General features: G+C 36.9%; 1 protein-coding gene across 3 annotated transcripts in view; it reads right to left on the bottom strand.

Annotated features, from left to right (window-relative positions):
- BCAS3 (BCAS3 microtubule associated cell migration factor) overlaps positions 1-14,323 on the bottom strand; it is a 641,765-nt gene that overhangs the window by 285,446 nt on the left and 341,996 nt on the right. For all 3 annotated transcript variants that reach the window (XR_002824359.1, XM_012555963.2, XM_012555964.2), the window contains 3 exons: positions 8,014-8,114; positions 4,355-4,551; positions 1,027-1,124 (listed from right to left, as the gene is read on the bottom strand). Coding sequence is in view for 2 of the 3 variants with exons in the window: in XM_012555963.2 (XP_012411417.1) it covers positions 1,027-1,124; positions 4,355-4,551; positions 8,014-8,114 (396 nt within the window). In the remaining variant the exon portion in view is untranslated. The remainder of the gene's footprint in view (positions 1-1,026; positions 1,125-4,354; positions 4,552-8,013; positions 8,115-14,323) is intronic.

Below are 14,323 nucleotides of genomic sequence, written 5' to 3'. Positions count from 1 at the left end.
GATATGTTGTGGGGTTGTTAACCAATGTCATAAAACAACATGTGTACTTCTGTTTCATGAGAAACTATTTGTTCTGTAAGCCTTCACCTGAAGTACAAGAAGAAAAAAAAAATGACCCTCACAAATTAGTTTTGTGTTTGTTTCCATTTTCTTTTACTGTTTAAGCCTCAATCAAATCAGCAGTCTCTAGGGATTTTGAAATCACCATAGATTAAAATCCTCTCTGACTCAACTGTTTGACTAATGCTGAGTATTTAATAATACTACTTGCGAGAGACTTTTTTTGACGAAATCCTGCTGTGTATTTGTGTTATCTTCAGATGCTCCCCAGCGGCACAATAATGTAAAGCACCACTGTCCCTATTTTCTTTATTATTAAACTTAGAGATAATAAAAAACATTATTACAAACAGATCTATTATGTAGCAGCCTAGCTGAATGAAAATAGTTTTACTATACTTATGTAGCAACTATCACCTACAAAAGCAAAGATCTGCTTCCCAGTACTAATGATATATATTCATGGCTTGATTCCAAGGATAGGAAGTTAATAACTGTGATAGATAGAATAGAGTTAAGTTAATTAATTTCTAAATTTTATGCTTTCAATAATAAAACCATTCAAGCTATCACATTTGGACTCTACTTCCACAGATCAGGCACTTTGATACTCAACAGGTTGAGTAAATTGAATCCATATACTGTATTTACGTTCTCTGTCAAGGTTGCTTCTCCACATTTGAGTGATCAAAGGCAAAACAGTCATCAACCCTGTAGCCTTCAATACCATGTTCATTACATTTAATCAAGTGCCACCTCCACCGCAGCATTCACCAACCTTAAGAATGTTTAAACGCATGGCATTGTTTAGCAACAAATGTAGGCAGAGTACTGTGTTAAAACACACACACACACAAACCAAAAACAAAGAAGAGGACAAATGAATATCATCCTGCACATTGTGCAAGAAAATAAGTAAAAAAGGCACAGAACCACCCCAGTAAACATTTGGTGGTGGTTTTCTACCTGAGGCAGCATCAATCACTGTGGAAACTCCCCTTCGATCAGAGACTGGACAGGATGACCCCGGCATGCTGACTGGGTCAGAGCGGACGGGCTGGATCCTGAAATGCAATTTAATTTAATTTAATTCACATATGTTACTGGCGTCAAAACTGCTGCTTGCTACAACAGACCTTAAATCAGTAGTGCTGGAATAGCCCAATCCATTAAAGGACTGTTCATTCTAAAACCAGACAAGCAAGGGAGCAGCCGTCTCTAACTCTTGCACAAGACAAAAGCACTGCAAATAGTCTCTCCCCACTCCTTCTAACTTACCTTGATATCTTATTCAATCAATTTTAAAATAAGGAATTGAAAAGTTAACGTTAATTTAAAGGCTAAATTAAGTAGAATGGGAGAGTAAACAAAATACTTTATTCTGAGACGTCTGGCGTTTGCAAGGGATATGCAGGAAGAATTTTGAGAATCCCCAAATCCATGAATAGCACCATAGCTACTAATGCCCTCTGTAACATGCAGCAATGTATGACTGAAAATATTAAGTTACTCTTTTAAAATCCTTAATGGAAATTATTTCATACACAACAAGCACTGGATTAAAAAGTTGTGTTGGGATGTGGCTGTAGAGGGTTTAGCTGGGATCACTACTAACAAACTGAGTTAACCTCATAACATTACCAATTAGCACAGAAGATTCAATTAGAGCCTTAGCAAAACTGTAATTTACTACAAACAATTTCAAGTTCCATGAGAATTATAAACATAAATGCCAAGGGTCTAATTCTAGCTGTATTAGAATAAATACTATCAACACAAACATCTTTGTATGACTAAAAGATATGAGAATTCCAGGCAACTTAATGGAATAAAAACTTTTTATAATAATATATGTAAGCATTTTTTGTAATTCATTTAGCAAATAAGTATTTGCTAAATATTAGTCATGTGTCAGCATTACTGTGGGAGCAAGCAGGAAAGACAACATGAGATACTAGGTCTACGTGCAAGACATATGGTATAAGATGTAAACATATCTGAGGTGATGCAAAAGAATACTAAAGTGTGAAAATATAGATAACAAAAGCACAGAATGAGGTGGTGGGGCATATATGCATGGTCCACAGTAGATAGAGAAGACCTTGTGGATTTGTAACAGGAACTGGATCATTAAGAGTAGCAGGAAATGTATACATGGAGAGGAGCAAGAAATACACCTTGAGTACAGAATTAGCACAAGCAGACCCTTGGTTTTGGGACTAAGCATGATAAATGCAGGGCGTCTTGAGAAGAATGGTTTGGCGGAAGCATAATGGGTCTTGGTAGAAGATGACAGGCTGATAAGCAGCATCAAATTATAGAGGCCTGAAATGCCAAGCTAAGAAGCATGAATTGCAGAGAAAGGGAAGATCTTGGGAGCACAGTGTGAAAGCGTGTGTGTGTGTCGTGAGGAAGAAAGAAATGGAAGGGAGGCATAAGATCATGAAGTGGATCTTTCAGTAAATATTACAGTTCTGAAAGTTGAAAATATTTATATACAAATATGGATCACTGCTATAGTGGACAATATGGTGGGGCTCCAATATCCATTTCCCTCCAGCTTATTTTTCTAAGCCAGTCATGGTAACCCCATCAATCCTGAGAAGGGACTATTTTGCCCAGTTATGATCAGGCCTAAGCAAATCTGGGCCAGTGAAAAGGGGGAGCTACGCATGGATAAAAACTCACTGCCGTAGAGTCAATTCTGACTCATAGCAACCTTATAGGAAGTAGAACTATAGGAGTAGAACTGCCTCATATGGTTCCAAAGAGGAGATTCGAACTGCTAACCTTTTGTTTAGCAGCCATAGCACTTAACCACTAGAGGGGTAATTTATTTGAAGTTTCTGAAAAAAAAGAGTTCTTGTTCTTGAAAGCAATAGGAAGCTAGCCAGTTAGATATGTTTAGTTCATTCAAACTAAAGACCCCCCTTCTGGTCTAAACAACTTCTTATGTGGGCTAATGAATATCCTTATTATTAATTCAATTTACATTGGGTTTTCTGAATGATCCAGATTTGGGGGTGAGGCATTGGTTGGGGCTATAAGTGAAACAAGATTAGCCATATATTAATGTGTTGAATAAGCTGGACAACAGATAAATGGGGGTTTATTCTAGTATTATCTTTACCTTTATGTATGTTTGGAATTTTCCATAATAGAAAAAGACAAAAACAAGCTGGTTGGGGTAATGGAAATAGTGGTGATGACTTACAACATGGTGAATATACTAAAACCCATTGAGCTATAGACTTTAAAATGGTGAACTTCACATTATGTGACTTATGTCTCAATTAAAATAAATTGGAGTTTCTGTTACTTGTAACTGAAAGCAAACTAACAGGTATAACCAATTTCTCTGGAGCTAATCTTGAATGGAAAATTAGACTCTGCTTCCTTTACATTAGCTGTTTCTCGGGCCTATTAACACAAACTTCACTGGACTTTTTTACATTTTAAGTCTCTGCTCTAGGTATAGAGCTGCCATGAGGTTAACCTGCCACTGATCCCCTTACAGATATAACAATAAGACACTATATTTGCTGTTCCCCATTTAGGCTAGGATGCAGAGAGGCATTCTTGCAGGGTCAGCTAAGTAAAAAAAAAAAAATCTGAACAAGGACTTCACAATTTAGACGAGAAAGTAAGGCCAACGGTCATAGGACTTTGAGGCTTACAGAAATGTAGGAGAACGAGAGGTGAGGAGCTGGGGTGGAGTGATAGTAAGCAAGAATGAGAAGAATTAGAGTTTCTAATTGGATGCTGAGATGGAAATGATACTAAAAGGATACTTATTCTTGAATGGAAATTACAAATGCAATCAAAACAAATTATAAACCTGCTGCTTAACATAAAAGTTTCTATAACTCCATTAAACAGGACAATATTCTAATCAAACACATACAATTTAAAGTCATTTAGAAGAAAGATGCAGCATGAGATGAAAACCACAGATGAAATATAATTGGAAGGTGATACCAACATCGAAAGATCAGGTAAAGAGGCTATAATCAGACTTCAAGCAGTTAGAAACATAAGCAAAGCATCATAAAATCAGATGGCTTTAAAAAGTGCACTAAATACTCGATCTAGTGACATACAATTTGAAACACAAATATTTACTGGACCTGAGAGAGATGTGAAGAAATGATAGCAAATCACAAGTAACAGTGGACATAAGTCTGCAACATGAAACTATGTCAAAAGGAGAAATGTAAATACTATTTTGGACACTCACTTCAAAAGAACATATTAACCCTGTCATTCAAATCACTCCCTAGTTCTTATTTCCTACCTGAGACTATTGAGATCAAGATCATCTGTATCAAAATCCAAAAGGGGCTGTGGAGTATCACTTGGACCATGTGACTGCAGCACGGATGAACTGGATGATATGACTGTGGTTTGGCCTGAGGGATGGATGGTTTTGAATTGGAACTGTGGACCCATCCAAAGACGTCTGTGGGGTCCAGTGTGTGTTACAATTTCAACCTGCAAGAGAATAGGAATCATGAGTTGAATGTATTATGACTTCCATTTGAGAGCCTTTCATGATCCTGTCCCATCCTTTCTCTTAATACCCACCCTTACTGAGTGGGAGAGGGAAAGGGAACCCACAATCAAAAGGTGATAATCACAGCCTATGTAGACATTCACTATATCCCTCCACTGGTTTTCATCAAAATAAACAACCAAACAAAAAATATTCATTTGTATATATATAAGTGTAAATACACACACCCACACGCACAATACAAAAATCACATGGAAGTAAAAGAACTAGCTGCTTGCTTCATATAACTAGTGTCCACTCCCTAGGGACTATTTTTTTCATACATTCTAGACAGTTGTTTTCCACTTTGTGGACATGCACTGAAAACTACACTTATTAATCCAAAGATTAAAAATAATTCCTTCACTAAGGATCAAATTCATGACAAACCTGAAGTTGTTTCTGACCTATCCAAGGAAAAGAAAAGGTCTGAAACAATGTTTAACACCCCAACCCAGTTGTTATGGATTGAATTTTGTCCCCCCAAAATATATGCTGTGAATCCTAACCTCTATGCCTACGGTTATAATCCCATTTGGGAATGAGTTTTCTGTTATATTAATGAGGCAAGATTAGTATAGGTTGTGTCTTGAGTCAATCTTTTACAAGAGATAAAAGGAACAAGCAGAGATGGGGGAAGATAGATGCTAAGTCACATGGAAGTCTCCAAGGAACCAGGAAACAGAAGCTGAAAAGACAAGGACCTTCCCTCAAAGCTGACAGACAGACAAAGCCTTCCCTAGAGCCAGCATGCTGAATTTGGACTTCTAAATCTCCTAAATTGTGAGAAAATAAATTTCTGTTTGTTAAAGCCACCTACTTGTGCTGTTTCTGTTACAACAGCACTAGATGACTAACACACTAGTTTCTTTCCACAGGTAAGTATTACAATGCTTACTGTGCTACCCCCAAACTCCACTGTTGAAATGGAGAAATTACTATATATTTTCTCTAAAAATGGATTTTGTCTTTGAAATACCATTACATGTTAGTACTTTCTCAACTACCGCAAACATTGCACAGGCATTTTAGGTACTGCAAACAGTAATACCAAAATGCTTTTATGAATTTCATGCTCTTTGGAGGATGTAGGGAATGTTGCCAATATTATATTAAACATTGTAAAGACAAGGCAGAAAGTAGAACCCAAGAGCAAAACCAGAAAATATATATATTAAATATTTTACAAATGAGCAACCTAAATAAGAGGTCAAATACGGAAACCTTTGGAGAAAGACTATGTCTTAGTGTCTTGTAATTGTTACATCCATATCTGTGCGTACATTCTATAGAACTGACTTCCCATGTGGCTTATTTTTCCCCTTAGTTCTTTCAAATTTAATCACATTTGTATGATTGTAGTGATTAATTCTTAACAAAACATAACTGAAAAGGTTCACAGAGTGTAGCTCTGTGTTTATGACTGTGTAAGGGCAAAAGCATCATGGTCTTGGAACAATATTCATGTTCCCACTAATCATGGGAGAAAACTACTCAGATTGAAGACAGTGATTTCTGACTCAAGTAGTTGTATTCAGCAATGTAAATGAGGCCACAGATAAAGCATTCTGTGTATTTTAAGCTCATAACCAACAGTGTCACAGAGCCGAGAGGTAAACAGATGCCTGTGCAATTTCACTGAGGCGATGGCCAGATGTTCCTATTCACTCTCCTGTTGTGTGCATGACAAACATATTGTATGCAGTTTCACACTGACAGCACACATTACCCCTTTTTCTAATTGAGAAGTTGAAGTGAAGGACAGTGGTTTCTTTGCCAGCATTCTATTATGAAGGACAACATTTTGATTCTGAAAACAACACATGCACTCTGGGTTTACTTGATCTTGGTTTCCTCAAGAAAGGATGAACCTGCAGACAAAATGGGACTAAAGGGGTGCACCAGCCCAGGGGCAAGGACTGGAGGGCAAGAGGGGACAGGAAAGCTGGTAATAGGGAACCCAAGGTCGAGAAGGGAGAGTACCAACATGTCATGGGTTTGTTAACCAATGCCATAAAACAATATATGTACTAACTGTTTAATGAGAAGCTAGTTTGTTCTGTAAACCTTCATCTAAAGTTCAATTAAAAAAAAAATAATGAAAATAAAAAAAAAAAAGAAAGGATGAACCTCCATATGCCAGGAATTGAAGTATAAAGCCTCCTTCAAGGAGCTTCCTGTGAGTATTTTTGGTGTGATGAAATGTATGTTACCTAGGAAAGGTCTCATTCGCCAGTGTCCAGATTCCGTTTGGTTTTCAGGCTACCCTCTCTGAGAAAGCAATGAAACGTTAACTGGCCTCCACGTTTTTTGAGGCACCTGTCTGCTGAAAAGTCACTGGACTGGTAATCTGAGACAGGTCATTAACTTCACCAAATGATGTCAGACTCAAGGCAGACATAACAGCATTTGTAATCAAGTCTTTTGTAATCTCATCGTTTTGAAATCTCCCCAAGTTTCTTTTATTTCAAAGCCCTTGAGATGAAGACAGCTTCACCTGGCAAGGGGAAGAAGGATCAGTGGAAGGACTGGTTTAGAGACTATTGCGGCATTTACATGAGTTTAGGGAAGAACACCCAATTGTGCACAATTAGGAATTGTGTAGAGTAGAATGCTGAACTTCTATAATGAAAGTATGAACACAATCTTCAGAAAATGTTGGCTCCAGAAAATTAATCTCAAAGAACATGAATGGCTTCACTGTTTAAACAACGTCAATTCTTTTTTCATTCATTTTTATCCCACTGAAAATGTGTTCCAAGGTTGTTGTTGTTGTCGTTGTAGTAGCCACTGAGTAGATTCAGACTCATGGCGACCCCAGCTGTGTCAGACTAGAACTGTGCTCCATAGGGTTTTCAAGGTCTGATTTTTTGCAAGTAGATTGCCAGGCTTTTCTTCTGAGGCACCTCTGGGAGGTACAGGAAAAACATATTGTATATACTTTCACACTGACAGCACACATTATCGTTTTCCTAATTGAAAAGTTGAAGTGAAGTGTCCTAAGGAGTCCGTCTACACTCCAAGGTCCTAAGGAGTAGAGATAGATTGTTTGAAAGATTGTATATTTTACGCTCTCAGTATGAAAGCTAATGTATACACATACAAACCCCAGATTCATTTTATTGTCTTTCCATATTAAGAATTCTCACAATTACTGGCGTGAGGGTACATATACATATGTTATAGGCACACACATATAACATGTATATGTATTCCCATGCCAATAATTATGAGAATTCTTAATATGAAAGACAATTGATGAATTCTTGGTGATCTTATAAAGAGTTATCAATTTCTTCCACTTTGCTCTAAGGAAAAAAATGTAAAACTCCAAGAATAAAAATAGACATTAGGTTTCTACTTTCTTTCGCCTTAATTCCCCAAACATTTCAGAGTTTTACCTGAGAAAGCCATTCTTCATCTTCCTGTCCACTATGGTCAGAAGCTAAACTATCATAAGACCCATGCCGAGTAATGGGCCCAGGACTTCCAGGAGGAACCACTGTTGGAGAAAAAAAAACAGATTTAAACCATGTTAAAACATGTAGTGGAAAATGGACATGGGCACACATTTTTTGATGTGAGCATCTGGGATACTGTCATGATTCATAAGATAAAATATGACAGTTAAAACACAAAGGCTAATCAAACAACTATTAAACAAGAAAGACTGCAGAAAGACCTCCAATCAAAAGTATACTTAAAACTTTATCTCTAGGCATTTAGTTTAGCAATGATATCTATCACTATAAAAAAATGAACAATTAAATGCATCTTAAGAGTACAAGCATATTAAGTAGCAATAATAAAACTATTCATCCAGGTTACTACACATGCAATAGCCTTGAAAACTAAGCTATTTCCCAGCCTCCGGGATACAGGATATTTCAATCACCACCAATTAACAAAGCAACTGATTTGATGCAGTTCCCATAAGTTGGGAAGAAATTTTTTAAACTAAGCTAAATACTAAGGATCTTTAAAAGACCTATTTAATAGTTTCATATAAATAGGAAGTATAAAAACGTATTTTTAATTAAAAAACACTTTCACTTGCTGAAAAACCTCATTTATTCAAATAAATATTTCATTTTCTTGGATATTTCAGTAGTTTCCCTGATTCTTACGTGATATAATATAGGCTTAAACTACAAGCCTATAATACAGGCTTAAACTCTGCTTTCTCATGCAGAGGAAACTTAATGAAAGCATGAAAATGATTCAACAAACATTTATTGAGTTCCAACTACAAACTAAATATTATGCTTTGAAATCTTAGCCTCTTCTTTGAAGGTATCATATCATTTTATTATGCAGAGAAATCAAGCAATGAAGTACTGGGGGGAGGGGGGAATAGAGAAAGAGAGTAACAGTAAGAATATGTGTAGTTTTATTTTTCCCCTGAGATGAGCATTAATGAAATTTAGAAGAAATAGAAAACAATGAAAAGCAGGAAACAGTCATAATTTCCACTACCCAGCGGTATGTGAACATACAGCTACATGTGCATTTTCCTTAGGATAGATTTCTAAAAATGAAGTTTAAGGATGTGAACATTTTTAAATCTCTTGATACATATTACTGGAAAGAGTGATACACTTCCATGAGCAGTGAATAAGAATGCCAATCTCACTATATTCTCGTCAGTCACGGTAGTTTTGAAGAACTAAATCTTAACAACGAAACAGACACAAATGAAGTAACCACAGTATAACCTAGGGCAAGATTTTAAAGGACATATACTCACAAAAAAGCCTACCTTAAAGCAGAAGGAGAGTTGAAATGGTACGTAACCCAGTCAATTACTTACCAGAGGGGAAAAAATACTATTACAGTGTAAGATTTGCAGTAGTTAAAAGTTTAGTTACTAGCTTTTCAAAATCCTGCTGTGCCTCAAAAGCCAAGTGATCACAAAAGCACGACACTTAAATTCTCGTGTTATTTAACAATATTATGAAGAAAAGAATGTGAAAATGATTACCCAATTATTATTTAAGCAACCACGTGGAAATAATTTCAGTGTATATTGCAAAGTTGATAGGTAAATTGATATTTTCAAAAGGCTGAGTTGTCTTCAAACCATCTGTTGAATAATCACTTCCTCTTCTTCTGATTTGTCCCCCTTATAAGATAAAATTCTTAATACAGGCTTTAAAACATATTATTTGAAAAGAACAAGAGGATTTCCTCAAACCCCTACTCCTTAAACACTAGTCAAGGTGAATATGGACTAATACCTAGAGGGGTCAGGACAAGCGTTGGAAAGCAGATGAGAGCAGAGAAGGTCTTAAGAGGGTGAGAGAATAAGCCATGCAGATATCTGAGGGAAAAATGTTACAGACAAAGAGAGTAGCAAGTAGGAAGATTCAGAGGCAGAACATCAAGGGAATGTTTCAGTAACAGCCAGGAGGCAGCGTGGTTGGGTACGGTGAGCCAGGTACAGAGCGGAAGAGGAGTCAGAAAGGAAAAAGGAGCAGGAGAGGCAGGGCCTGGCAGATTGTTTTTGTTTTTTTTTAAATAAAGTTAGAGTAGTTCTAGCTTTAAGAATATTGCTGTTGTTAGGTGCGGTGGAGTCGGTTCTGGCTCATAGCAACCCTATGTACAACAGAACAAAACACTGTCTGGTCCTGTGCCATCCTCACAATCGTTGTTTTGCTTGAGCCCATTGTTGCAGCCACCATGTCAATCCATCTCATTGAGGGTCTTCCTCTTTTTCGCTGACCCTCTACCTTACCAAGCATGATGTCCTTCTCCAGGGACTGGTCCCCCAGATAATATGTCCAAAGTACATGAGATGAAGTCTCGCCATCCTCGCTTCCAAGGAGCGTTCTGGTTGTACTTCTTTCAAGACAGATTTGTTTGTACTTCTGGCAGTCTATGGTATATTCAATATTCTTCACCAACACCATAATTCAAAGGCATCAATTCTTCTTCAGTCTTCCTTATTCATTGCCCAGCTTTTGCATTCATATGACGCAACTGAAAATACCATGGCTTGGGTCAGGCACACCTTAGTCCTCAAAGTGACATCTTTACGTTTTAACACTTTCAAGAGATCTTTTGCAGCATATTTGCCCCATGCAACACGTTAAGAACGTTACGGGAAGCTATTAGAAAGTTTTAAATAGATCACGGAAAGGACCAGACTTGCTGGTCTGGTGGAGACTGGAGGAACTCCCAAGACTACAGACCTAAGACACCCTTCTGACCTGGAACTGAAGCCATTCCCGGAGATCATCTTTCAGCCACAAAAGACAGGCCCATAAAATAAACAATAACACCAGAGAGAAACGCGTTCCTTAGAACAATCAAATAAACAAGATCAAAAGGACAACATTTGCACAAAAGCAAAGATAAGAAGGCAGGAAGGGGTAGAAAATCCTGACAAAAGGGAATGGGGAGCCCAGGGTAGAAATGGGGAGAGTGCTGACACATTGTGGGGAATGCAACCAATGTCATGAAACACTCTATGTACAAACTATCTAATGGGAAACCAATCTGCTCTGTAAACTTTCACTTAAAGCACAATTTAAAAGAAAGAAAGTTTTAAATAGAAGTGAGAAATTATATCCTCGTGTGACTAACTAGTACCCAATGTATATTTTCCCTGGAGTTTATGTTGCATTCTGTATATCCTGAGCCTAGACTAGTACCTGTCACAGAATAAGCACTAAATGAGTATTAAGTGGATGGAATGGAGTTTTGAATTCTGGACTATGTAATAGCACCACAATGGGTGGACATTTAAAACTCATTATTTACCCATCAGGAAAATGAGGATAATAAAATATGATACCTGGAATTGGCTTCAAAATAATCCAGTGGTAGGGATCAGGGTAGGGAGAAGGATTATATATGCTACAAGGTGGTCATGAGTTGAACACTGTTGAAGCTGGATGATAGGTATATGGAAGTTCATTATACCACTGCTTTTACTTTTATGTATGCTTGGAATCAACTATAGCAAAAAGTTAAAAAAGGAAGAAGGAAAAGAAAAATCCTTTCTGCTCTCATCTGTATTCCAAAGGAAGTGGTAAAGATACCAAATATATATCTATGAAACAATACCATATATCTGAATCCCAAATTTCCAAATAAAAATTGTAAAAAGGATTCCCATACCTTCTGTTAGCTAAAAAATATTTAAATCTCCAAGTAAAAATTCTTGTGATGAAGCCATCACGAGATGGGCAATATAAAAAAAAAAATAGAGGTCTGGTGGAATAATACTTTTAAACATCAAGTAAATATTGTTCCCTTTCCTCCATATTTCCTCATGTTCTAAAATTTCCCACAGTCCAGGTAGAACGAATATTCCATGTTCATCGCCTTGGGAAAGGAATGACATACAAGGATATAGTGAAAAAATAATCCAAAACCTTAAACCAGGAATAAGAAAAAAAATTGAAAGAAAGCATGGTAATTAAAAGCAAAGCTCTAACCTCCTCGTTATTAGGAATTACAATCTGAGATTGCAGCAAGAGTGGTAAAGACAGAAAGCAAAAAAGAGAATCCCCAAGGAGGGGTAGGGAATGACAGAGCCCCCCAGAAGGGTTCTGCGGATCCAACATCTGTGAAAAAATTGTACCTTCATTCTTAGACAGAGTACAGGAAATGGCATGAGATCCCAAGAGGAGCAAGAATAGAAGAGGTATCCACATAGTGCTTCTGCACACCTAGATCCATGACAGTCTCACCAAGTTCCCCATGGCTTAGGTGAGAAGAATATTTTCTATGGTCCAGAATACTGACAGGCTCTGAAAAGGCTTTTCAATACAAATAAGGATGGATGCTGCAGAGACTTACATGAAACAATGACCTGTCAGAGAATTCGGACATATGAGTGGTGACAATGAAGACAAGATATCCCCAAACTCCTGCATCTCATACCTTGGCACTCTATAAATCCCACTGAATTGGAGGGCAGTATAATTGACTAGGGGGCAGTGGTAATTCAGTGGTAGAATTCTTGCCTCTACATGGGAGATTCGGGTTCAATTCCCAGACAAGGCACCTCATGCGCAGCCACCACCCATCTGTCAGTGGAGGCTTCTGTGTTGCTACGATGCTGAACAGGTTTCAGCAGAGCTTCCAAATTAAAATGTACTAGGAAGAAAGGCCTGGCAATCTACTTTTGAAAATTAGCCTATTAAAACCCTATGGATCACAACTGTCCAATCCACAACCAATCAAGAGGATGGTGCAAGACTAGGCAGCATTTCATTTTGTGGTGCATGGAGTCACCATGAGTCAGAGGGAAACTTGACAGCATTTAACAACAATAATAACAACATATTGCCCGAGATAAATTTTTCCACATTCTGTTAGAATGGAGGCTCAAAAGAGAACTTCAGTTTATTTATAGAAAAATAAAGTTACACTTTCTGCAAATCTGAGTTTAATGAACCAAGATACCTACCTGCTACACAAAGAAAAATATTTAATATATTTTATATTTAGCAGTTGGTCTTAGATAATTAATCAGCTTGGTACAGGAAAAGGAGATGGAATTTGGAGAAAAAAACTCCGCCATGTTCTATTCCTACCTATAGTAATTTCCAAACATGTCTCTCTACCTAACTAAAAATGATATACTGCCAATTTACTTCAGAGAATACATCTTCAAAAGCACTGCCTCTAAGTATAGGTCAAGGAGCAAGAACAGGATGAGTAGTTCATTACACGTAACTGTGAGCCAGACTTTATTTACAGTGTGTTCTCAGGAAAGCAGATGATGCTTCTAGTGAGTAAATAGGAACTAAAAAATAAAACAAAACAAAACCATAAAAAACAGTGTATTTTGCTGTCTTGCATGTGTGTGCATTAATATGTTTATGTGTAAAGCAAACAAAAACAAATCTGCTTCAGGAAAAATTAGTTTTGTTAACCTAAACCCCAAATACTTCCAAGTCCGTAGGGTAACATAAGTAAAATTATGAACAGAAAGTTTAAATGATCCTTTGATAATGTCTCCAAGCCTGAATGCCATTTAACAAAATTTCTAATGTTCCGAACCAAAGTCATTCATAATATACCTTTTCAAAACTATAAATAGTTTGCAAGAATTATACTCTCTGGTTTTGAATTTTTAGATATCTTCTGTGACATAAGTATCAAAGGGTAGGAAAAAAAATTACCCACAGAGAGTATGGCATTTATGAGTTAGAGAAAGTTAAAAGTATTGCTTTACATGCTGTTAAAATGTAGGAACAAAGTATTAAGTTAAATTAGAATTATAAACAGTGTTTTACCAGACATCTAAAGTGATACCCTTAACTTTCCCCAAATCCCTACCTATTTAACACTGGTTAATGGAATGATATAAACTATACTTGGAGGTTAGGAAATGTGAGTTTGAATCAAGGTTCCAAGAATAAGTTAATCCTGAAGAAAGTTAATTTTCTTGCATTTCCGTATTGTTTCCCCAAAGAATGAAATTATACCCTCAATTTCAAAGAATCAAATACTATGGCCAATTCTTTCTAAAACAATCCAAAAGAAACAGCTAGATCTCAGTTACCTAGGCTCATTTGCAACAAATCTAGCCTTATAATTAGAAAACAGAAGATAAGTTTTTATCATTCATACATTGAATATACTTTATATGAGGGTGAGTAATTACTCTTCTAGTGTATTGGTCATGGTTTGAGACAGTCAGAAAAAATTCAGACCTTCTAACAATGCAGTTTACAAGTAGGGTATATAAGGTCC

Source organism: Trichechus manatus, unplaced genomic scaffold (assembly GCF_000243295.1).
Source record: "Trichechus manatus latirostris isolate Lorelei unplaced genomic scaffold, TriManLat1.0 scaffold00054, whole genome shotgun sequence".
Classification (NCBI taxonomy): domain Eukaryota; kingdom Metazoa; phylum Chordata; class Mammalia; order Sirenia; family Trichechidae; genus Trichechus; species Trichechus manatus.
This window is presented reverse-complemented; position numbering and strand designations above follow the sequence as displayed.